Consider the following 26,456-nt stretch of genomic DNA (forward strand, 5'->3'; position numbering starts at 1 on the left):
TCCTGTCAGTGTGTAGAGTCCTGTCAGTGTGTAGAGTCCTGTCAGTGTGTAGAGTCCTGTCAGTGTGTAGAGTCCTGTCAGTGTGTAGAGTCCTGTCAGAGTGTAGAGTCCTGTCAGAGTGTAGAGTCCTGTCAGTGTGTAGAGTCCTGTCAGTGTGTAGAGTCCTGTCAGAGTCCTGTCAGTGTGTAGAGTCCTGTCAGTGTGTAGAGTCCTGTCAGTGTGTAGAGTCCTGTCAGTGTGTAGAGTCCTGTCAGTGTGTAGAGTCCTGTCAGAGTCCTGTCAGTGTGTAGAGTCCTGTCAGTGTGTAGAGTCCTGTCAGAGTCCTGTCAGTGTGTAGAGTCCTGTTAGAGTCCTGTCAGAGTGTAGAGTCCTGTCGGTGTGTAGAGTCCTGTCGGTGTGTAGAGTCCTGTCAGAGTCCTGTCGGTGTGTAGAGTCCTGTCAGAGTGTAGAGTCCTGTCAGAGTCCTGTCGGTGTGTAGAGTCCTGTCAGTGTGTAGAGTCCTGTCAGTGTGTAGAGTCCTGTCAGTGTGTAGAGTCCTGTGTGTGTAGAGTCCTGTCAGAGTCCTGTCGGTGTGTAGAGTCCTGTCAGTGTGTAGAGTCCTGCCAGAGTGTAGAGTCCTGTCTGTGTGTAGAGTCCTGTCAGTGTGTAGAGTCCTCTCAGTGTGTAGAGTCCTCTCAGTGTGTAGAGTCCTCTCAGTGTGTAGAGTCCTGTCAGTGTGTAGAGTCCTGTCAGTGTGTAGAGTCCTGTCAGTGTGTAGAGTCCTGTCAGTGTGTAGAGTCCTGTCAGAGTCCTGTCAGTGTGTAGAGTCCTGTCAGAGTGTAGAGTCCCGTCAGAGTGTAGAGTCCCGTCAGAGTGTAGAGTCCCGTCAGAGTGTAGAGTCCCGTCAGTGTGTAGAGTCCCGTCAGTGTGTAGAGTCCTGTCAGTGTGTAGAGTCCTGTCAGTGTGTAGAGTCCTGTCAGAGTCCTGTCAGTGTGTAGAGTCCTGTCAGTGTGTAGAGTCCTGTCAGTGTGTAGAGTCCTGTCAGAGTCCTGTCTGTGTGTAGAGTCCTGTCTGTGTGTAGAGTCCCGTCAGTGTGTAGAGTCCCGTCAGAGTGTAGAGTCCTGTCAGAGTTCTGTCGGTGTGTAGAGTCCTGTCAGAGTGTAGAGTCCTGTCAGAGTGTAGAGTCCTGTCAGAGTGTAGAGTCCTGTCAGAGTGTAGAGTCCTGTCAGAGTGTAGAGTCCTGTCAGAGTGTAGAGTCCTGTCAGAGTCCTGTCTGTGTGTAGAGTCCCGTCAGTGTGTAGAGTCCTGTCAGAGTGTAGAGTCCTGTCAGAGTGCTGTCAGTGTGTAGAGTCCTGTCAGTGTGTAGAGTCCTGTCAGTGTGTAGAGTCCTGTCAGTGTGTAGAGTCCTGTCAGAGTGTAGAGTCCTGTCAGAGTGTAGAGTCCTGTCAGAGTCCTGTCAGTGTGTAGAGTCCTGTCAGTGTGTAGAGTCCTGTCAGTGTGTAGAGTCCTGTCAGTGTGTAGAGTCCTGTCAGAGTCCTGTCAGTGTGTAGAGTCCTGTCAGAGTGTAGAGTCCTGTCAGAGTGTAGAGTCCTGTCAGAGTCCTGTCAGTGTGTAGAGTCCTGTCAGTGTGTAGAGTCCTGTCAGTGTGTAGAATCCTGTCAGAGTGTAGAGCCCTCTCAGTGTTCATAGAGAAAATAAAAGGTCAATAAAGATACAAGGTTAACTCAGATAGTCCTTGTTGCTGTATTGTAGCTATTTATCAGTCGTATTGCTTAGGGGGTAGAAGCTGTTCAAGAGCCTGTTGGTGCCAGACCTGATGCACCGGTACCGCCTGCCCTGCGGAAGCAGAGAGAACAGTCTAACAGTCTCCAGCTTGGGTGGCTGGTTTCCTGGCCTTCCTTTCACACCGCCTGGTATAGAGGTCCTGGATGGCAGGGAGCTCGGCCCCAGTGATATACTGGGCTGTCCTCACCACCGCCTGGTATAGAGGTCCTGGATGGCAGGGAGCTCGGCCCCACTGATATACTGGGCTGTCCTCACCACTGGGCTGTCCTCACCACCGCCTGGTATAGAGGTCCTGGATGGCAGGGAGCTCGGCCCCACTGATATACTGGGCTGTCCTCACCACCGCCTGGTATAGAGGTCCTGAATGGCAGGGAGCTCGGCCCCAGTGATATACTGGGCTGTCCTCACCACCGCCTGGTATAGAGGTCCTGGATGGCAGGGAGCTCGGCCCCACTGATATAGTGGGCTGTCCTCACCAACGCCTGGTATAGAGGTCCTGGATGGCAGGGAGCTCGGCCCCACTGATATACTGGGCTGTCCTCACCACCGCCTGGTATAGAGGTCCTGGATGGCAGGGAGCTCGGCCCCACTGATATAGTGGGCTGTCCTCACCACCGCCTGGTATAGAGGTCCTGGATGGCAGGGAGCTCGGCCCCACTGATATAGTGGGCTGTCCTCACCACCGCCTGGTATAGAGGTCCTGGATGGCAGGGAGCTCGGCCCCACTGATATACTGGGCTGTCCTCACCACCGCCTGGTATAGAGGTCCTGGATGGCAGGGAGCTTGGCCCCACTGATAAACTGGGCTTAACTACACATTTTAGAGTGGCCTTTTTTTTGTCACCAGCACAAGGTGCACCTGTGTAATGATCATGCTGTTTAATCAGCTAATTGATATGCCACATCTGTCAGGTGGATGGATTATCTTGGCAAAGGAGAAATGCTCACTAACTAGGATGTAAACTAATCTGTGCACAAAATGAGAGAAATTCATTTTTGTGGGTATGGAACATTTCTGGGATCTTTTATTTCAGTTCATGAAACATGGACCAACACTTTACATGTTGCGTTTTATATTTTTGTTCAGTGTAGTAAACTTGTTCTTCATATTTCTTCTTATTTCTAGTTTTTTTCCCTAGTATTACATTGTTATTTATCGCATTGTTGGGTTTTGAGTTTGAAAGAAAGGCATTTCACTGCACTTGGTCTTGTGACGTTAAGAACTTGAAAATAAATCGGTCCTTAGAATGTCCCCACGCGTGTGTTTGTTTATACTGTAAATATTACCCAACATGCCCTCACCTGGGATTTGAACTCACAACCTCTTGGTTCACAGTGTTACAATCTTCCTGCTAAACCACCACGTCTGTGTCAATGACTGATTTCACTTTGAACTTTAAAAGTAAATCTCAGCTTTGTTAAAAAAAAATACACTCACGAAAAAACAATGATATTTGTCATAGTGATTCAGTAGTAACATTAAAACAGAACGATATGTCCCATTAACATTAGACAACTGTATAGAAAACCCTCAAATTGCTGAAATAAGTAATTGATCTCAATAATGACAGAACAGTCTGATTAAATGATAATATATATCAAATATTAGTACAGATGGAACTCTGTTGCTAAATGCAGAGATGTATTGTAAGTAATGAATCTGTAGGAGAGTTTTGAAAATGCTACAGACACAAATCCAGAGGTTGTGAGTTCAAATCCCAGACGGGGTCATATTGAAGGGTCGGTACGGGGTCATATTGAAGGGTCGGTACTATCCCAGACGGGGTCGTATTGAAGGGTCGGTACTATCCCAGACGGGGTCGTATTGAAGGGTCGGTACTATCCCAGACGGGGTCATATTGAAGTGTCAGTACTATCCCAGATGGGGTCATATTGAAGGGTCAGTACTATCCCAGACGGGGTCATATTGAAGGGTCAGTACTCTCCCAGACGGGGTCGTTTTGAAGGGTCAGTACTCTCCCAGACGGGGTCGTATTGAAGGGTCAGTACTATCCCAGACGGGGTCATATTGAAGGGTCAGTACTATCCCAGACGGGGTCATATTGAAGTGTCAGTACTATCCCAGACGGGGTCATATTGAAGGGTCAGTACTATCAAAGTCCATCAGTCTAACATCTGCTACTGAAAATTGTATTTGGTTATTGTACGTAAGAACAATGGTGCAACACAAATAAACATTTGTATTATTTTATAACAAATGCGCAAACTGGCTCTAACCAGAATAGAAAGTGGAGTGGGAGGCCCCGGTGCACAACTGAGCAAGAGGACAAGTACATTAGAGTGTCTAGTTTGAGAAACAGACGGCTCACAAGTCCTCAACTGCCAGCTTCATTAAATAGTACCCTGCAAAACACCAGTCTCAACGTCAACAGTGTAGAGGCGACTCCGGGATACTGACCTTCTAGGCAGACTTGCTAAGAAAAAGCCATGTCTCAGACTGGCCAATAAAAAGAAAAGATTAAGATGGGCAGAAGAACACAGACACTGGACAGAGGAACTCTGCCTAGAAGGCCGGCATCCCGGAGTCGCCTCTACACTGTTGACGTTGAGACTGGTGTTTTGCGGGTACTATTTAATGAAGCTGCCGGTTGAGGACTTGAGAGGCGACTGCTTCTCAATGGCCTTTATTTTGTTTTGTTTTTAAATGTGAATCACATTTGTATTTGGCATACCCCCGACGGCGCACCTCCGTTTGGGAATACCTGGTGGAGACAACCGAGCACTGAAGATGATCCTTGGTAAAGATTGCCACTCCACAACCTTTTGAAGATCTATCTTGACAAAAAAGGTGATACGCTGTGCTGATTAGATTTCTGGTTCAAATTACAATTTTATTATTATTTATTACATTTTCAATTTCCCCAATTGTAAATAAAGGTACACCAACCTGACAGTAAAATAAGACATAGATTTAAACATTAAGACGGACATGAATACCCGCGACACTGTACTAATGCGTCACTACAGGAAGAACTTCCCAGTGTATGAATGTACTTATCAAAACAAACTAAACAAACTAAACTATGCTTTCAACAAAATGAGTTGAAACTTACTTTGAATTCTATTGAAACCACGTGCCGATTGAATTCTACTCCATATTTATAGTGTTAACTGACAACGAAAATGCCATGTCAAGGAGTCATGAGGATTGTTTAACCGACGCTGTGGGCTAATTCAACCATCGCAGAGGAAACCATGAGGATTGTTTAACCGACCCTGTGGGCTAATTCAACCATCGCAGAGGAAACCATGAGGATTGTTTAACCGACGCTGTGGGCTAATTCAACCATCGCAGAGGAAACCATGAGGATTGTTTAACCGACGCTGTGGGTTAATTCAACCATCGCAGAGGAAACCATGAGGATTGTTTAACCGACGCTGTGGGCTAATTCAACCATCGCAGAGGAAACCATGAGGATTGTTTAACCGACGCTGTGGGTTAATTCAACCATCGCAGAGGAAACCATGAGGATTGTTTAACCGACGCTGTGGGCTAATTCAACCATCGCAGAGGAAACCATGAGGATTGTTTAACCGACGCTGTGGGCTAATTCAACCATCGCAGAGGAAACCATGAGGATTGTTTACCCGACGCTGTGGGCTAATTCAACCATCGCAGAGGAAACCATGAGGATTGTTTAACCGACGCTGTGGGCTAATTCAACCATCGCAGAGGAAACCATGAGGATTGTTTAACCGACGCTGTGGGCTAATTCAACCATCGCAGAGGAAACCATGAGGATTGTTTAACCGACGCTGTGGGCTAATTCAACCATCGCAGAGGAAACCATGAGGATTGTTTAACCGACGCTGTGGGCTAATTCAACCATCGCAGAGGAAACCATGAGGATTGTTTAACCGACGCTGTGGGCTAATTCAACCATCGCAGAGGAAACCATGAGGATTGTTTAACCGACGCTGTGGGCTAATTCAACCATCGCAGAGGAAACCATGAGGATTGTTTAACCGACGCTGTGGGCTAATTCAACCATCGCAGAGGAAACCATGAGGATTGTTTAACCGACGCTGTGGGCTAATTCAACCATCGCAGAGGAAACCATGAGGATTGTTTAACCGACGCTGTGGGCTAATTCAACCATCGCAGAGGAAACCATGAGGATTGTTTAACCGACGCTGTGGGCTAATTCAACCATCGCAGAGAAAACCATGATGTCACATTACTATTGCTGCTGCCATCACCACCAAACATGAAATGAATCGTCATGTCACAAATCAATTGCTGGTCAGACTCCCTCAGGTCATTTGTGCGTCTTAATTATTTAATCAAACTGTCTGCTTAAAGCATCAGACAAGCTCCGTGAATATAGTTGATTTCATTAAAACACGTAGGATGTGTCAATATATGGAAAAATACATGTTTAAAAATGTCAACCAATCGAATTGGTCAAAAGAACAGAAGACTCTTGTTTTAGTCCTGCACAGCCCTGTTATATTTACCACCTCGGTCCTGTTTCAGTAATAATGAAATCAGACTTTCTTGTTAAGTATCTGATAAGTGGTTAAAACATGCTAATAACGGTCCTCTGAGTACATCTAAAAAGGTCTGATATACCTCAACTGGTATGCCATCCAGCCCTGGAGTTTTCCTGGATTTAAAAGCTTTAATTGCATAAAGAAGTTCCTCCTCTGTAATTTCACCTTCACATGAGTCTTTCTGTTAATTTTACATTATTAATAGGAAGAAAATCCATACAATTAGCTTCGGTTAGAGAAGATGTTGGAGACTGAAATGAAAACATATACTTAAAGTACTTTTGCTTCCTCTTCGGTGAATCATAGGTGACGCCGTCAAGTTTGAGGGAAATTATTTTTGGTAGCGTTTCTATGTTCAAGATTAAAAAAGAATTTGGTGCATTTTTCTCCATATTCCATCCAGTTTGCTTTATTATCAGGGTATTAAACCTCCTCCATGTATATCTCACTAGGTCAGGGTATTAAACCTCCTCCATGTATATCTCACTAGGTCAGGATATTAAACCTCCTCCATGTACATCTCACTAGGTCAGGTTATTAAACCTCCATGTATATCTCACTAGGTCGGGATATTAAACCTCCTCCATGTATATCTCACTAGGTCAGGATATTAAACCTCCTCCATGTATATCTCACTAGGTCAGGATATTAAACCTCCTCCATGTATATCTCACTAGGTCAGGATATTAAACCTCCTCCATGTATATCTCACTAGGTCAGGATATTAAACCTCCTCCATGTATATCTCACTAGGTCAGGGTATTAAACCTCCTCCATGTATATCTCACTAGGTCAGGATATTAAACCTCCTCCATGTATATCTCACTAGGTCAGGGTATTAAACCTCCTCCATGTATATCTCACTAGGTCAGGGTATTAAACCTCCATGTATATCTCACTAGGTCAGGATATTAAACCTCCTCCATGTATATCTCACTAGGTCAGGATATTAAACCTCCTCCATGTATATCTCACTAGGTCAGGATATTAAACCTCCTCCATGTATATCTCACTAGGTCAGGATATTAAACCTCCTCCATGTATATCTCACTAGGTCAGGATATTAAACCTCCTCCATGTATATCTCACTAGGTCAGGATATTAAACCTCCTCCATGTATATCTCACTAGGTCAGGGTATTAAACCTCCTCCATGTATATCTCACTTGGTCAGGATATTAAACCTCCTCCATGTATATCTCACTAGGTCAGGGTATTAAACCTCCTCCATGTATATCTCACTAGGTCAGGGTATTTAAGCCTTAACCTTTATTTAACTAGACAAGTCAGTTAATAACACATTTTTATTTACAATGGCGGCCTACGCCGGCCAAACCCTGACGATGCTGAGCCGCCCTATGGGACTCCCGACTCACGACCAGCTATGATACAGCCTGGAATCGAACCAGGGTCTGTAGTGACGCCTCTAGCACTGAGATGCAGTGCCTTAGACCGCTGTGATACAGCCTGGAATCAAACCAGCGGGTCTGTAGTGACGCCTCTAGCACTGAGATGCAGTGCCTTAGACCGCTGTGCCACTCAGGAACACTCATTCATGATTTCCTTAAGAGCATGAGGGTGATAGTTTGTAGTGCGATTTCCTTTACGGTCCATTGAGGTATTTAAAACCACATTGTAATCTCCCACCATAATAAAAGTATTGTATTGCTTGTGGCGTTGATCAATTATTATATATATATTTTCAAAGAAGCTTGGATCATCATTATTTGGACCGTATAGGTTAATGAGCCATATCTGTTTATGGTCCAATAACATATTTAAAATCATCCATCTAACTTGCAGATCTGTTTGGACAATTTGCACATTCGGATCAATATTACTGTTAATCAATATCATCACCCCTTTTGAGTTTCTTTGCCCCATGGGAGAAGTATATTTTACCCCCCAGTCCATTTTCCAGACCAAACTCAAATCAAATGTATTTATATAGCCCTTCTTACATCAGCTGATATCTCAAAGTGCTGTACAGAAACGCAGCCTAAAACCCCCAGCAAGCAGCGGGGAGCACGGGGCGGAACCCCTGGGCCACCGGGGCCTAGAGAGGCCAGGCGGGGTGGCTAGGAAAAACTCCCTAGAAAGGCCAGAACCTAAGAAGAAACCTAGAGAGGAACCAGGCTATGAGGGGTGGCTAGGAAAAACTCCCTAGAAAGGCCAAAACCTAGGAAGAAACCTAGAGAGGAACCAGGCTATGAGGGGTGGCCAGTCCTCTTCTGGCTGTACTGGGTGGAGATTATAACAGAACATGGCCTAGATGTTCAAATGTTCATAAATTACCAGTATTGTCAAATAATAATAATCGTAGTAGTTGTCGAGGGTGCAACAAGTCAGTAACACAAGAGTAAGTGTCAGTTGGCTTTTTCATAGCCGATCTTTGAGAGTCTCTACCGCATCATCTACCACTGTTGAATGAGTTTCCTGTTAAAAATATATATATTCCTTCTCTTTGAGCCAGATAAACAATATTTATCTTTTCTTATCTGCTAAGCCATTACAATTAAAACTGGCTATACTTATTTCCCCATTTACCACAATGCACTGGCGTATTACATCATTTATGCAGCAGCGTAGAATACATTTTTTGGACTCACCTTGTTGTGCTGTTCTCACTTAGACAGGAAGGTGGCGCAGCGGTTGTTCTTGTGGGCAAAATGTTGTCATCAATGTCTGGCATTCTCTGGATTTATGGGGCTTTCAAGACAACTGGGAACTCGGAGAAAAACAAGGTTGAATCATGACGTCAGTGATCTTCAGGTCGGAGCTCTAGAAAGGAGGTCCGAATTCCCGACTTGGAATTCCGAGTTGGATGACCGTTCAAAGCGTATTTTCCCAGTCGGAGATCGTTTTTTATTTTTTTTTCCCCCCCATAGTTCCCAGTTTTCTTGAAGTCACTGAAGTCTGAGATTTCTCAGTTTCCAGTTGTGTTGAAAGCGGCAGAAGTCATGCTGGATTGACAGCGTGGCCAATGTTGAACATTTCTCCTGTTAATTAAGCTTAGAAAAGAGACCCTTAAACCCAGATTTGGGACCACACACCCACTCCACTGAATAGCAGGCTGGTGATTGCTTTGCATTGCTTACAGTTAGCCACTGATTCCTTCCAAACCACTCATTGTTGAATTTGCTATTTCCAAGTTGTTGTGTAACGTTTATGTCCAATGGCCGATGAGCACCGATATGTTTTATCTATAAATTCTCTTCATATGACGAGGTTTGAAAAGGATTTGCCAGTAGATTGTCAACTTGATTCATGAAAATGACTGCTAGCGAAGATTTTGAAAGTATGATGTTGACATGATCAGTCCAATCAAAGCTACTGTAGATATAACGTGATTTGACGTCATTTTATCTGTGGCCAATGACCTTGAGCCTTCTTGGATGGGCACTTCTAATGTAACTCTACGGCAGCACCCGAGGGGCTTGACCTTGAGCTCTCCACGTAGATTTGGCGGTGAGTTTAGAATGAGGCTGTGACGTTACAAAATGGTGGAAAAAGTCAAGGGGTCTGAATACTTTCCGAATGCTCTGTATGGGCCATCCGAGATGACCTAAAAAAAAAAAACAGGGCACTTCGATAGAGCCATGACCAGACGTGACTTTTTTTGTACCAGGTTAGGAGAATTTTCACCGCAGGTTAAGAGAATAAGGTTAAAGTTAGGAAAAGGGGGTAACATTTTTAAAAACAAATAATTGGTGGTTGTCCTATTTCAAACGTACAAGGTTAGGGGAAAGTGGAAGAGGTAAGAGGGTTTACTCCACCCAAAATCTATCCACGAAAATAAGACCATGAAGTGAGGAAGTGTGTTGCATTGAGAAATCCCATGCAGCCTTCAAGTTGAAACACTGGAATGTGAGATGGGAACATCCCAATCATTATTTCCTTGAATGATATTAAATTTGAGAGTCATTATTTCTATGTAGCCTTAATTTTCCACCTTCAAAACATCTTCCATGCGGCTGCCTGCCCAGTTAACACTGAATCTGATTGAATTTAGGCCTCATGCTCTTTAAACTAACTCAGTGATGTTTGTGTTCGGGTGGATTTTGCTGAATAATGTATTCATGTATAAATTTGATATTTTGGTTTAAAGAATTTATTGAAGAAATGTAAGTACTCTTCAGAAAGCCAGTGGGACAGTAGAGTCCCAGTGTTATAGTGGGTCAATTATAACACTGGTTCAGATCTTATAGAGAAAAATACAAAAATATTATTTTATTAACTTGAGAGAATTCTACATAGACGTACAGACGCAAGTTCAGACGTAAATTCAGACCAATCATTTAAACCATACAGAGATATATTTTGACGTACTGCTCCAATGTGGCATTTCTTCAGTGATGCATCGATCTCGATCAACAAACCACCTGAACCGCTGTCCAGTCACTACTGAGGAAATGGTTTCAGTACTTGTATAGTGATAGTCTACATGTAGACTATCTAGACAGAGAGGGTGCTACTGTAATGTACAGGTTAAAGGGATACATTGGGTCATTTTGACAATGAAGCCAGTTATCTACTTCCACACAGTCAGATAAATGGTGTCCAGGGGTTCATGTCTGTGTGCAGTTTGAAGGAAGTTGCTAACTGGAGTTAGCACAACGGACAGGAAGTACAGCACCTTCGGAAAGTATTCAGACTCCTCGACTTTTTCCACATTTTGTTACGTTCTAAAATGGATTAAATAAATAACCATTCTCAGCAATCTACACCCAATACCCAATAACGTCAAAGCGGAAATAGGTTTAGACATTTTTGCAAATGTATTAAAAATAAAAACAGAAATACCTTATTTACATAAGTATTCAGACCCTTTACTATGAGACTCTAAATTGAGCTCAGGTGCATCCTGTTTCCATTGATCATCCTTGAGATGTTTCTACAACTTGACTGGAGTTCACCTGTGATAAATTCAACTGATTGGACATGATTTGGAAAGGCACACACCTGTCTATATCAGGTCACACAGTTGACAGTGCATGTCAGAGCAAAAATGGCAGGAAGCCTTGTGGTTAGAGCGTTGGGACAGTAACTAGCAGGTAGCCTAGTGGTTAGAGCATTGGGCCAGTAACCAGCAGGTAGCCTAGTGGTTAGAGCGTTGGGCCAGTAACCAGCAGGTAGCCTAGTGGTTAGAGCGTTGGGCCAGTAACCAGCAGGTAGCCTTGTGGTTAGAGCGTTGGGACAGTAACTAGCAGGTAGCCTAGTGGTTAGAGCATTGGGCCAGTAACCAGCAGGTAGCCTAGTGGTTAGAGCGTTGGGCCAGTAACCAGCAGGTAGCCTAGTGGTTAGAGCATTGGGCCAGTAACCAGCAGGTAGCCTAGTGGTTAGAGCGTTGGGCCAGTAACCAGCAGGTAGCCTAGTGGTTAGAGTGTTGGACCAGTAACCAGCAGGTAGCCTAGTGATTAGAGCGTTGGGCCAGTAACCAGCAGGTAGCCTAGTGGTTAGAGCGTTGGGCCAGTAACCAGCAGGTAGCCTAGTGGTTAGAGCCTTGGGCCAGTAACCAGCAGGTAGCCTAGTGTTTAGAGGAGGCAGGTAGCCTAGTGGTTAGAGCGTTGGGCCAAAAACCAGCAGGTAGCCTAGTGGTTAGAGCGTTGGACTAGTAACCAGCAGGTAGCCTAGTGGTTAGAGTGTTGGCCAGTAACCAGCAGGTGGCCTAGTGGTTAGAGTGGAGGGGCGGCAGGTAGCCTAGTGGTTAGAGTGTTGGACCAGTAACCAGCAGGTAGCCTAGTGGTTAGAGCGTTGGGCCAGTAACCAGCAGGTAGCCTAGTGGTTAGAGCATTGGGCCAGTAACCAGCAGGTAGCCTAGTGGTTAGAGCGTTGGGCCAGTAACCAGCAGGTAGCCTAGTGGTTAGAGCGCTGGGCCAGTAACCAGCAGGTAGCCTAGTGGTTAGAGCGTTGGGCCAGTAACCAGCAGGTAGCCTAGTGGTTAGAGCGTTGGGCCAGCAGGTAGCCTAGTGGTTAGAGCGTTGGGCCAGTAACCAGCAGGTAGCCTAGTGGATAGAGCGTTGGGCCAGTAACCAAAAGGTTGCTAGATTGAATCCCCGAGCTGACAAGATAAAAATCTGTCGTTCTGCCCCTGAACAAGGCAGTTAACCCGCTGTCATTGTAAATAAGAATGTGAACTAACTTGCCTAGTTCAATAAAAATAAAAAACCAAGCCATGAGGTTGAAGGAAATGTCCGTAGAGCTCCAGAACAGAATTGTGTCGAGGCACAGATCTGGGGAAGGGTACCTAAACATTTCTGAAGCGTTGAAGGTCCCCAATAACACATCATTCTTAAATGGAAGTTTGGAACCACCAAGAGTCTTCCTAGAGCTGGCTGCCCGGCCAAACTGAGCAATCGGGGGAGAAGGACCTTGGTCAGGGAGGTGACTAACAGCCCGAGGGTCATTCTGAAAGAGCTCCAGCGTTCCTCCGCTGAAAAACATCCCCACAGCATGATGCTGCCACCACCATGATTTGATTCGAGGCTGTAATGACCGCCAAAGGTGCTTCAACAAAGTACTGAATACTTATGTAAATGTGATACGTTTTTATTTTTAATACATTTGCCAAAATCTTTAAAAAAAACTGTTTTTGCTTTGTCATTATGGTGTATTGTGATGTCATTATGGGGTATTGTGACGTCATTATGGGGTATTGTGACGTCATTATGGGGTATTGTGACGTCATTATGGGGTATTGTGATGTCATTATGGGGTATTGTGATGTCATTATGGGGTATTGTGATGTCATTATGGGGTATTGTGACGTCATTATGGGATATTGTGATGTCATTATGGGGTATTGTGACGTCATTATGGGGTATTGTGATGTCATTATGGGGTATTGTGATGTCATTATGGGATATTGTGTGTAGATTGATGAGGAAAGACAACAATATAATCAATTTTAGAATACGGCTGTAACGTAACAAAAAGTGGGAAAAGCTAAGGGGTCTGAATACTTTCTGAATACCCTGTATGTGATATCAGCTAGCATTACCTCTAACTTTCCTTCATACTGGATGCAGAGACATAAAAATGGCATCCACATGGTATTCATCTGACTCTGGGGAAGTCAATAAATTGTCAAAATCCCGAAGTATGCCGTTAACTCCAGGTGGCAGATGGACAGTTGAAATCCGTTTGGTCACGTTTCCTTCATCCTCCACCCCGTCGTCTTCGACCTCACATCATGTCCAGCTGTAGGGGGAGGAGAAGAACCACGGTAATGAAGTCACAGATACCAACCGTTGATCTTTTTGGTTGTGTAGCCGCCAACCCCCAACGAACACACTTTCTCCCTGTAAATGTAAAAGGGTAAGACTCACCAGGTCGTCCACATCTCCCGTATCGTCCACCACAGCTGCTACGACCTCCTCTTTCTTCTCCTCTGCAGTCAGGAACTAAGGGCAGAGGCAGGCGTCAATCAGGAAATAGGACTGGACAACTTCTCGTCAGTCATAATACAACCACTCAGATATACTGAACAAAAAATATAAAAACGCAACAATTTCAAAGATTTTACTGAGTTACAGTTCATATAAGTAAAATCAGTCAATTGAAATAAATTCATTAGGTCCTAATCTATGGATGATTTCACATGATTGGGCAGTGGCACAGCCATGGGTGGGCCTGGGATGGCAGGGGTGCAGCCATGGGTGGGCCTGGGATGGCAGTGGCACAGCCATGGGTGGGGCCTGGGATGGCATAAGCCCACCCACTGGGGAGGCAGGTCCAGCCAATTAGAATCAGTTTTTCCCCCCACAAAATGGCTTTATTACAAACAAAAATACTCATCAGCACCCCCCTTCAGACGATCCCACAGGTGAGGAAGCAGAATGTCCTGAGCTGGCGTGGTTACACGTGGTCTGCGGTTGAGGCCAAATACTCTAAAAATGACGTTGGAGGTGGCTTATGGTAGAGAAATTAACATTAAATTCTCTGGCAACAGTTCTGGTAGACCGTCTTTGCAGTCAGCATGCCAATTGCACTCTCCCTCATTGTATTTTTTAGAGAGGCCTTTTATATACACACACAAGGTGCACCTGTGTAATGATCCTGCTGTTTAATCAGCTTCTTGATATGCCACACCTGTCAGGTGGATGGATTATCTTGGCAAATGAGAAACGCTCACAAACAGGGACGTAAACTAAATGTGCGCACAAAATTTGAGAGAAATAAGCTTTTTTTGTGAGTATGGAAAATTTCTGGGATCTTTTATTTCAGCTCATGAAACTAACACTTTACATGTTGCCTTTATATATTTTTTTGTGGGTCTGTTTACTTCAATGGACCATTCTAACGCCTGGTCACCCAGGAGACAGCTGGTTCTCCTGTACCTGCTTGGCATCATGACTGGAGAACCGGCTCCCGTCAACTTCGTCCTTGTTGATCAGAGTCAGGGCATCTGTTAATCAATACCACAATCAATAACCTGCTCACAGAACGCTGCTTTAATGACGAGCGGTAACATGAGGCCTGCTACTGTACCTTGGACTAGCATATCCCAGAATTCCTGAAGGCCTCTAACGGGAATACTCGTCTTCAGAGACTGGATGTAGCTGTTGTAGTGATCAGCATTCCCAACCTGGAGAGGGAGTTACAATAGATCAGCATTACCTACCTACCTACCTACCTACCTACCTAGAGGGAGTTACAATAGATCAGCATTACCTACCTACCTACCATAGATCAGCATTACCTACCTACCTACCTACCTACCTAGAGGGAGTTACAATAGATCAGCATTACCTACCTACCTACCTAGAGGGAGTTACAATAGATCAGCATTACCTACCTACCTACCTAGAGGGAGTTACAATAGATCAGCATTACCTACCTACCTACCATAGATCAGCATTACCTACCTACCTACCTACCTACCTAGAGGGAGTTACAATAGATCAGCATTACCTACCTACCTACCTAGAGGGAGTTACAATAGATCAGCATTACCTACCTACCTACAGTGTAACGTGTTGTATTGAATGGAGGGAGTTACCATATATACAGTGTAACGTGTTGTATTGAATGGAGGGAGTTACCATATATACAGTGTAACGTGTTGTATTGAATGGAGGGAGTTACCATATATACAGTGTAACGTGTTGTATTGAATGGAGGGAGTTACCATATATACAGTGTAACGTGTTGTATTGAATGGAGGGAGTTACCATACATACAGTGTAACGTGTTGTATTGAATGGAGGGAGTTACCATATATACAGTGTGACGTGTTGTATTGAATGGAGGGAGTTACCATATATACAGTGTAACGTGTTGTATTGAATGGAGGGAGTTACCATATATACAGTGTAACGTGTTGTATTGAATGGAGGGAGTTACCATAGATACAGTGTAACGTGTTGTATTGAATGGAGGGAGTTACCATATATACAGTGTAACGTGTTGTATTGAATGGAGGGAGTTACCATAGATACAGTGTAACGTGTTGTATTGAATGGAGGGAGTTACCATATATACAGTGTAACGTGTTGTATTGAATGGAGGGAGTTACCATACCTACAGTGTAACGTGTTGTATTGAATGGAGGGAGTTACCATATATACAGTGTAACGTGTTGTATTGAATGGAGGGAGTTACCATAGATACAGTGTAACGTGTTGTATTGAGTGGTCACCTGGACAGACTGCTCTCTGAAGGTCTGGATACAGGGAATGCACTTGATGTAGTAGTTCATGTTCTTGTTGCCAAGCAACTGCTCTATCCTGCCAGTCAGCTGTTGACACACTGGAGGACACATACAGACATGATGGGGTCATGATGGGGTCAGGATGGGGTCATGAAAGGTCAAACGCTAGCCAGAGGGGTATCCTACCAAGCAAGCTACTCAGGGTTCTCTAAAGCTAGCCAGCTTCAGTTAGCTTCACATTCTAGCTCAGGCTAATCAAAATAAAAACATTTTAATCTTTATATAACTACGCACATCAGTTAAGAACAAATTCTTATTTACAATGTCGGCCTAGGAACAGTGGGTTAACTGCCTTGTTCAGGGGCAGAACGACAGATTTTTACCTTGTCAGCTCGGGGATTCGATCCAGCAACCTTTCGTTTGCCCAACTCTCCAACCACTAGGCTACCTGCTGGTTACTGGCCCAACTCTCCAACCACTAGGCTACCTGCTGGTTACTGGCCCAACTCTCCAACCACTAGGCTACCTGCTGGTTACTGGCCCAACTCTCCAACCACTAGGCTACCTGCTGGTTACTGGCCCAACGCTCTAACCACTAGGCTACCTGCTGGTTACTGGCCCAACTCTCTAACCACTAGGCTACCTGCTGGTTACTGGCCCAACGCTCTAACCACTAGGCTACCTGCTGGTTACTGGCCCAACGCTCTAACCGCTAGGCTACCTGCTGGTTACTGGCCCAACGCTCTAACCACTAGGCTACCTGCTGGTTACTGGCCCAACACTCTAACCACTAGGCTACCTGCTGGTTACTGGCCCAACGCTCTAACCACTAGGCTACCTGCTGGTTACTGGCCCAACGCTCTAACCACTAGGCTGCTCTAACCACTAGGCTGCTCTAACCACTAGGCTGCTCTAACCACGAGGCTCTAAATACAATTGTATTTGTCAAACAAAAGTTTCAAATGCGTTCTGTCATTGCTAAATAATATATATTTTAACTTATTATTAAAAAAATTTAATAAAAAAACTCTCCCTCAAATGAAGGCGCAATCTTTGTGAGGGAGGGAATCTGATTGGTCCACAACTCACAGCTGAGACACTTCATTCAGGATAAATGGAGTTAGCCCTGAGTTAGCCTGCCCTGGACCAGGTTAGTTCTGAATGCAGGATAGTGGAGTTAGCCCCGAGTTAGCCCCGAGTTAGCCTGCCCTGGACCAGGTTAGTTCTGAATGCAGGATAGTGGAGTTAGCCCCGAGTTAGCCCCGAGTTAGCCTGCCCTGGACCAGGTTAGTTCTGAATGCAGGATAGTGGAGTTAGCCCCGAGTTAGCCCCGAGTTAGCCTGTCCTGGACCAGGTTAGTTCTGAATGCAGGATAGTGGAGTTAGCCCTGAGTTAGCCCTGAGTTAGCCTGCCCTGGACCAGGTTAGTTCTGAAGGATTCCTTGCTATAGAAATGTACCTGGCTAAAAGGTGAGCCACATTCAGATGACTAGTTATCCCGAGTTGAACTCATCAGTTAACATACAGTATTAGAACACCTGATTGGTAGGATACCCCCTCATGGTCATCTTGCCAATGACCATAAGAGCTGTCGAGACTGTACAAACAGATCTGGGACCAGGCTAGGCAGAAACTGTGGGCCATGAGACTCGTTTGAGAAGGAGAGACAGTAGAACCAGCCAATCATCATCTCACCCTCTCCAAACGGAAGACTCTTCTGGCGAATCAGAGTGCGGAAATCCCGTGCTGGATCTACACTGCCCACCTGGTAGAGGAACACACAGGTAAACATACAGCACACCTGGTAGAGGAACACCTGGTAGAGGAACACCTGGTAGAGGAACACCTGGTAGAGGAACACCTGGTAGAAGAACACAGGTCAACATACAGCACACCTGGTAGAGGAACACCTGGTAGAGGAACACCTGGTAGAAGAACACAGGTCAACATACAGCACACCTGGTAGAGGAACACCTGGTAGAGGAATACACAGGTCAACATACAGCACACCTGGTAGAGGAACACCTGGTAGAGGAATACACAGGTAAATATATGATATAATTGTAGTGGTAGGAGAACAGGTAAATATATAGTACACCTAGCAGGAGAACACCTGGACACACACACACACACACACACACACACACACACACACACACACACACTACCAGCCAAAAGTTCGAAGACACCTACTCATTCAAGGGTTTTTCTTAATTTTCTACATTGTAGAATAATAATGAAGACATCAAAACTATGAAATTACACATATGGAATCATGTAGTAACCAAAAAAGTGTTAAATCAAAATATATTTTATTTTTGAGATTTTTCAAAGTAGCCACCCTTTGCCTTGATGACAGCTTTGCACACTCTTGGCATTCTCTCAACCAGCTTTATGAGGTAGTCACCTGGAATGCATTTCAATTAACAGGTGTGTCTTTGTTAAAAGTTAATTTGTGGAATTTCTTTCCTTTTTAATGTGTTTGAGCCAATCAGTTGTGTTGTGACAAGGTAGGGGTGGTATACAGAAGATAGCCCTATTTGGTAAAAGACCAAGTCCATATTATGGCAAGAACAGCTCAAATAAGCAAAGAGAAACGGCAGTCCATCATTACTTTAAGACATGAAGGTCAGTCAATACGGAACATTTCAAGAACATTGAAAGTTTCTTCAAGTGCAGTCGCAAAAACCATCAAGCCCTATGATGAAACTGGCTCTCATGAGGACCACTACAGGAAAGGAAGACCCCGAGTTACCTCTGCTGCAGAGGATAAGTTCATTAGAGTTACCAGCCTCAGGAATTGCAGCCCAAATAAATGCTTCACAGAGTTCAAGTAACAGACACATCTCAACATCAACTGTTCAGAGGAGACTGCGTGAATCAGGCCTTCATGGTCAAATTGCTGCACAGAAACCACTACTAAAGGACACCAATAAGAAGAAGAGACTTGCTTGGGCCAACAAACACAAGCAATGGACATTAGACCGGTGGAAATCTGTCCTTTGGTCTGATGAGTCTAAATGTGAGATTTTCATTTGTTTTTCAACAGGACAATGACCCAACACACTTCCAGGCTGTGTAAGGGCTATTTAACCAAGAAGGAGAGTGATGGAGTGCTGCATCAGATGACCTGGCCTCCACAATCCCCCGACCTCAACCCAATTGAGATGGTTTGGGATGAGTTGGACCGCAGCGTGAAGGAAAAGCAACCAACAAGTGCTCAGCATATGTGGGAACTCCTTCGAGATTGTTGGAAAAGCATTCCAGGTGAAGCTGGTTGAGAGAATGCCAAGTGTGTGCAAAGCTCTCAAGGCAAAGGGTGGCTACTTTGAAGAATCTCAAATAGAAGATATATTTTGATTTAACACTTTTTTGGTTACTACATGATTCCATATGTGTTATTTCATAGTTTTAATGTCTTCACTATTATTCTACAATGTAGAAAATAGTACAAATAAAGAAAAGCCCTTGAATGAGTAGGTGTGTCCAAACTTTTGATTGGTACTATATATATATATATGATAGTGTACTTCTCAGGAAGTTTCAATAATTCCAGATCCCGTGTTAAGTCCTCCGGCCTACGCTCACCTGTGTGATGCTTCCCTCTGTGATGTCAGCCAGGTTAAAGTCGTCCTCCTCGTCAACTTTGGCATCAGGCTCCTCAGTGCTGCAGAGGATGAAGAGGGATCAGTTATATTTTGGGGATATAATCAACTGGTTTCGCGTGACTCCTCGCAACACTCCGTCCTCTCGAGGAGAGGAAATACGTGCGCTTGTATGAAACAATCCTCCTTCTCCACTAACGTGTCATGAGGCAAATTACATTTACATCGGAGGAATCCCAAAACACGTGTAAAGACAAATAAAAGCCATTTTCTAGATAAAAGGATAAGTGGCGTATGGTTTTTAAAACGGGAGCATGCTTTTTCCCCTTAGAGAAAAGAGCGGATTGGATTATTAAAAACATTTCCGCGTTAGCTTCATTGAGGAGATCAAACTCCTCCGCTGGCCTGTTACCTGCCTCTCTCCTACATATGGTGCCCCCTTATCGGATCCCGGACAGAGTCGTTGAGGAGAAAACAGACTTTTGCCAAATACTTAATCTCACATGGAGTGTTCTACACAACTGATATGATCACTATACTGTTCCCAGCCCTGTTGAATAGAACCCATCTGAAACCGCATAAATGAGGAGACAAACTAGTAGCTATGAGATTTGAATCACATTCCTACCCGTTCCCAAACGGCTAGAACGTAGACCTACCCGTTCCCAAACAGCTAGTGACGTAGACCTACCCGTTCCCAAACGGCTAGAACGTAGACCTACCCGTTCCCAAACGGCTAGAACGTAGACCTACCCGTTCCCAAACGGCTAGAACGTAGACCTACCCGTTCCCAAACAGCTAGAACGTAGACCTACCCGTTCCCAAACAGCTAGTGACGTAGACCTACCCGTTCCCAAACAGCTAGTGACGTAGACCTACCCGTTCCCAAACAGCTAGTGACGTAGACCTACCCGTTCCCAAACAGCTAGAACGTAGACCTACCCGTTCCCAAACAGCTAGAACGTAGACCTACCCGTTCCCAAACAGCTAGAACGTAGACCTACCCGTTCCCAAACAGCTGGTGACGTAGACCTACCCGTTCCCAAACAGCTAGAACGTAGACCTACCCGTTCCCAAACAGCTAGAACGTAGACCTACCCGTTCCCAAACAGCTAGAACGTAGACCTACCCGTTCCCAAACAGCTAGAACGTAGACCTACCCGTTCCCAAACAGCTAGAACGTAGACCTACCCGTTCCCAAACAGCTAGAACGTAGACCTACCCGTTCCCAAACAGCTAGAACGTAGACCTACCCGTTCCCAAACAGCTAGAACGTAGACCTACCCGTTCCCAAACAGCTAGAACGTAGACCTACCCGTTCCCAAACAGCTAGAACGTAGACCTACCCGTTCCCAAACAGCTAGAACGTAGACCTACCCGTTCCCAAACAGCTAGAACGTAGACCTACCCGTTCCCAAACAGCTAGAACGTAGACCTACCCGTTCCCAAACAGCTAGAACGTAGACCTACCCGTTCCCAAACAGCTAGAACGTAGGCCTACCCGTTCCCAAACAGCTAGAACGTAGACCTACCCGTTCCCAAACAGCTAGAACGTAGACCTACCCGTTCCCAAACAGCTAGAACGTAGACCTACCCGTTCCCAAACAGCTAGAACGTAGACCTACCCGTTCCCAAACAGCTAGAACGTAGACCTACCCGTTCCCAAACAGCTAGAACGTAGACCTACCCGTTCCCAAACAGCTAGAACGTAGACCTACCCGTTCCCAAACAGCTAGAACGTAGACCTACCCGTTCCCAAACAGCTAGAACGTAGACCTACCCGTTCCCAAACAGCTAGAACGTAGACCTACCCGTTCCCAAACAGCTAGAACGTAGACCTACCCGTTCCCAAACAGCTAGAACGTAGACCTACCCGTTCCCAAACAGCTAGAACGTAGACCTACCCGTTCCCAAACAGCTAGAACGTAGACCTACCCGTTCCCAAACAGCTAGAACGTAGACCTACCCGTTCCCAAACAGCTAGAACGTAGACCTACCCGTTCCCAAACAGCTAGAACGTAGACCTACCCGTTCCCAAACAGCTAGAACGTAGACCTACCCGTTCCCAAACAGCTAGAACGTAGACCTACCCGTTCCCAAACAGCTAGAACGTAGACCTACCCGTTCCCAAACAGCTAGAACGTAGACCTACCCGTTCCCAAACAGCTAGAACGTAGACCTACCCGTTCCCAAACAGCTAGAACGTAGACCTACCCGTTCCCAAACAGCTAGAACGTAGACCTACCCGTTCCCAAACAGCTAGAACGTAGACCTACCCGTTCCCAAACAGCTAGAACGTAGACCTACCCGTTCCCAAACAGCTAGAACGTAGACCTACCCGTTCCCAAACAGCTAGAACGTAGACCTACCCGTTCCCAAACAGCTCCTTGCTGGTCTTCAGTTCCTTCTTCTTCACCACCTCCTTCAGAGGGAACTTCTTCTTCATCGCCTCCAGGGGGGCTTGACAGCGGCTGGCCACCGCCAGGGGGCGCTGGAGAGCTGCAGTCAACCAGGGGTCCACGGGGGGGAGCGGAGCACCGGGGTTCACCGCCCGATGGTGCAGGCACTGTAGTGGGGGGGGGGGAATATGTGGTAACTACCTGGAACAGTCTCTGGTACTGAGGATGAGCCCTACCTGGAACAGTCTCTGGTACTGAGGATGAGCCCTACCTGGAACAGTCTCTGGTACTGAGGATGAGCCCTACCTGGAACAGTCTCTGGTACTGGGGGATGAGCCCTACCTGGAACAGTCTCTGGTACTGGGGGTGAGCCCTACCTGGAACAGTCTCTGGTACTGGGGGATGAGCCCTACCTGGAACAGTCTCTGGTACTGGGGATGAGCCCTACCTGGAACAGTCTCTGGTACTGGGGATGAGCCCTACCTGGAACAGTCTCTGGTACTGGGGATGAGCCCTACCTGGAACAGTCTCTGGTACTGGGGATGAGCCCTACCTGGAACAGTCTCTGGTACTGGGGATGAGCCCTACCTGGAACAGTCTCTGGTACTGGGGATGAGCCCTACCTGGAACAGTCTCTGGTACTGGGGATGAGCCCTACCTGGAACAGTCTCTGGTACTGGGGGTGAGCCCTACCTGGAACAGTCTCTGGTACTGGGGGTGAGCCCTACCTGGAACAGTCTCTGGTACTGGGGATGAGCCCTACCTGGAACAGTCTCTGGTACTGAGGATGAGCCCTACCTGGAACAGTCTCTGGTACTGGGGGATGAGCCCTACCTGGAACAGTCTCTGGTACTGGGGATGAGCCCTACCTGGAACAGTCTCTGGTACTGGGGGATGAGCCCTACCTGGAACAGTCTCTGGTACTGGGGATGAGCCCTACCTGGAACAGTCTCTGGTACTGGGGATGAGCCCTACCTGGAACAGTCTCTGGTACTGGGGATGAGCCCTACCTGGAACAGTCTCTGGTACTGGGGATGAGCCCTACCTGGAACAGTCTCTGGTACTGGGGATGAGCCCTACCTGGAACAGTCTCTGGTACTGGGGATGAGCCCTACCTGGAACAGTCTCTGGTACTGGGGATGAGCCCTACCTGGAACAGTCTCTGGTACTGGGGATGAGCCCTACCTGGAACAGTCTCTGGTACTGGGGGTGAGCCCTACCTGGAACAGTCTCTGGTACTGGGGGTGAGCCCTACCTGGAACAGTCTCTGGTACTGGGGATGAGCCCTACCTGGAACAGTCTCTGGTACTGGGGGTGAGCCCTACCTGGAACAGTCTCTGGTACTGGGGGTGAGCCCTACCTGGAACAGTCTCTGGTACTGGGGGTGAGCCCTACCTGGAACAGTCTCTGGTACTGGGGATGAGCCCTACCTGGAACAGTCTCTGGTACTGGGGATGAGCCCTACCTGGAACAGTCTCTGGTACTGGGGATGAGCCCTACCTGGAACAGTCTCTGGTACTGGGGATGAGCCCTACCTGGAACAGTCTCTGGTACTGGGGATGAGCCCTACCTGGAACAGTCTCTGGTACTGGGGGTGAGCCCTACCTGGAACAGTCTCTGGTACTGGGGATGAGCCCTACCTGGAACAGTCTCTGGTACTGGGGATGAGCCCTACCTGGAACAGTCTCTGGTACTGGGGATGAGCCCTACCTGGAACAGTCTCTGGTACTGGGGATGAGCCCTACCTGGAACAGTCTCTGGTACTGGGGATGAGCCCTACCTGGAACAGTCTCTGGTACTGGGGATGAGCCCTACCTGGAACAGTCTCTGGTACTGGGGATGAGCCCTACCTGGAACAGTCTCTGGTACTGGGGATGAGCCCTACCTGGAACAGTCTCTGGTACTGAGGATGAGCCCTACCTGGAACAGTCTCTGGTACTGGGGGATGAGCCCTACCTGGAACAGTCTCTGGTACTGGGGATGAGCCCTACCTGGAACAGTCTCTGGTACTGGGGATGAGCCCTACCTGGAACAGTCTCTGGTACTGGGGATGAGCCCTACCTGGAACAGTCTCTGGTACTGGGGGTTGGGGATGTGGTTGACTTTGAACAGGTCCTTCGTCTCTCCATCCTCATCCTCCTCCACCAACATCATGGAGTCAATGAGAGAGTCCACCGCTGACAGCTGGTCCTCTGGAAACAGGAAACAGGAAACACAACCATCAAATGGAGGAGAAACACACTGAGGACCGTGCTCATTGGTTGATCAACTACCTGAGGGAGTGTACATCCTAGCGAAGGAGTGGTCCACTAGTCTACCTGAGGGAGTGTACATCCTAGGGAAGGAGTGGTCCACTAGCCTACCTGAGGGAGTGTACATCCTAGAGAAGGAGTGGTCCACTAGTCTACCTGAGGGAGTGTACATCCTAGGGAAGGAGTGGTCCACTAGTCTACCTGAGGGAGTGTACATCCTAGTGCAGGAGTGGTCCACTAGCCTACCTGAGGGAGTGTACATCCTAGGGAAGGAGTGGTCCACTAGCCTACCTGAGGGAGTGTACATCCTAGCGAAGGAGTGGTCCACTAGTCTACCTGAGGGAGTGTACATCCTAGTGCAGGAGTGGTCCACTAGTCTACCTGAGGGAGTGTACATCCTAGCGAAGGAGTGGTCCACTAGTCTACCTGAGGGAGTGTACATCCTAGCGCAGGAGTGGTCCACTAGTCTACCTGAGGGAGTGTACATCCTAGTGCAGGAGTGGTCCACTAGTCTACCTGAGGGAGTGTACATCCTAGGGAAGGAGTGGTCCACTAGCCTACCTGAGGGAGTGTACATCCTAGCGAAGGAGTGGTCCACTAGTCTACCTGAGGGAGTGTACATCCTAGGGAAGGAGTGGTCCACTAGTCTACCTGAGGGAGTGTACATCCTAGGGAAGGAGTGGTCCACTAGCCTACCTGAGGGAGTGTACATCCTAGGGAAGGAGTGGTCCACTAGTCTACCTGAGGGAGTGTACATCCTAGGGAAGGAGTGGTCCACTAGTCTACCTGAGGGAGTGTACATCCTAGGGAAGGAGTGGTCCACTAGTCTACCTGAGGGAGTGTACATCCTAGTGCACTACCTGAGGGAGTGTACATCCTAGTGCAGGAGTGGTCCACTAGCCTACCTGAGGGAGTGTACATCCTAGTGCAGGAGTGGTCCACTAGCCTACCTGAGGGAGTGTACATCCTAGTGCAGGAGTGGTCCACTAGCCTACCTGAGGGAGTGTACATCCTAGTGCAGGAGTGGTCCACTAGTCTACCTGAGGGAGTGTACATCCTAGTGCAGGAGTGGTCCACTAGTCTACCTGAGGGAGTGTACATCCTAGTGCAGGAGTGTTCCACTAGTCTACCTGAGGGAGTGTACATCCTAGTGCACTACATGAGGGAGTGTACATCCTAGTGCAGGAGTGGTCCACTAGCCTACCTGAGGGAGTGTACATCCTAGTGCACTACCTGAGGGAGTGTACATCCTAGTGCAGGAGTGGTCCACTAGCCTACCTGAGGGAGTGTACATCCTAGTGCAGGAGTGGTCCACTAGTCTACCTGAGGGAGTGTACATCCTAGTGCAGGAGTGGTCCACTAGTCTACCTGAGGGAGTGTACATCCTAGTGCAGGAGTGGTCCACTAGTCTACCTGAGGGAGTGTACATCCTAGTGCAGGAGTGGTCCACTAGTCTACCTGAGGGAGTGTACATCCTAGTGCAGGAGTGGTCCACTAGTCTACCTGAGGGAGTGTACATCCTAGTGCAGGAGTGGTCCACTAGTCTACCTGAGGGAGTGTACATCCTAGTGCAGGAGTGGTCCACTAGTCTACCTGAGGGAGTGTACATCCTAGTGCAGGAGTGGTCCACTAGTCTACCTGAGGGAGTGTACATCCTAGTGCAGGAGTGGTCCACTAGTCTACCTGAGGGAGTGTACATCCTAGTGCAGGAGTGGTCCACTAGTCTACCTGAGGGAGTGTACATCCTAGTGCAGGAGTGGTCCACTAGTCTACCTGAGGGAGTGTACATCCTAGTGCACTACCTGAGGGAGTGTACTTCTTGTTGTTCTCCAGAGAAGGGAAGCTGTACTGCCTCAGATCTTCCATGAAGGGAAGCTGAACGTAGACCAGACACTACGGGGACAGAAGGTTCTGGAGTTAGTCTGGTATGACCCATAAAGGGGATAGGGTATGACGCATAAAGGGGATAGGGTATGACCCATAAAGGGAACAGGGTATGACCCATAAAGGGAACAGGGTATGACCCATAAAGGGGATAGGGTTTGACCCATAAAGGGAATAGGGTATGACCCATAAAGGGAACAGGGTATGACCCATAAAGGGGATAGGGTATGACCCATAAAGGGAATAGGGTATGACCCATAAAGGGGATAGGGTATGACCCATAAAGGGGATAGGGTATGACCCATAAAGGGAATAGGGTATGACCCATAAAGGGAACAGGGTATGACCCATAAAGGGGATAGGGTATGACCCATAAAGGGGATAGGG

General features: G+C 46.8%; 1 protein-coding gene and 1 long non-coding RNA gene across 3 annotated transcripts in view; one reads left to right on the forward strand and one right to left on the reverse strand.

Annotated features, from left to right (window-relative positions):
• LOC145864087 (uncharacterized) overlaps window positions 1–26,456 on the forward strand; it is an 83,370-nt gene that overhangs the window by 40,241 nt on the left and 16,673 nt on the right. The gene's annotated exons all lie outside the window — the stretch shown is intronic.
• The window catches only part of LOC106586961 (DNA repair protein Ku80-like), a 35,128-nt gene continuing 19,152 nt past the window's right edge, over window positions 10,481–26,456 (reverse strand). For both annotated transcript variants that reach the window (XM_082969224.1, XM_045707308.2), the window contains 10 exons: window positions 25,988–26,078; window positions 23,995–24,125; window positions 21,904–22,100; window positions 19,518–19,596; window positions 17,625–17,694; window positions 15,919–16,028; window positions 14,769–14,865; window positions 14,618–14,685; window positions 13,607–13,681; window positions 10,481–13,478 (listed from right to left, as the gene is read on the reverse strand). In XM_082969224.1, the coding sequence (XP_082825350.1) occupies window positions 13,464–13,478; window positions 13,607–13,681; window positions 14,618–14,685; window positions 14,769–14,865; window positions 15,919–16,028; window positions 17,625–17,694; window positions 19,518–19,596; window positions 21,904–22,100; window positions 23,995–24,125; window positions 25,988–26,078 (933 nt within the window). In that variant the 3' untranslated portion in view covers window positions 10,481–13,463. The remainder of the gene's footprint in view (window positions 13,479–13,606; window positions 13,682–14,617; window positions 14,686–14,768; window positions 14,866–15,918; window positions 16,029–17,624; window positions 17,695–19,517; window positions 19,597–21,903; window positions 22,101–23,994; window positions 24,126–25,987; window positions 26,079–26,456) is intronic.

The sequence above is a fragment of the Salmo salar genome, chromosome 25 (genome assembly GCF_965601325.2).
Source record: "Salmo salar chromosome 25, fSalSal1, whole genome shotgun sequence".
NCBI lineage: Eukaryota > Metazoa > Chordata > Actinopteri > Salmoniformes > Salmonidae > Salmo > Salmo salar.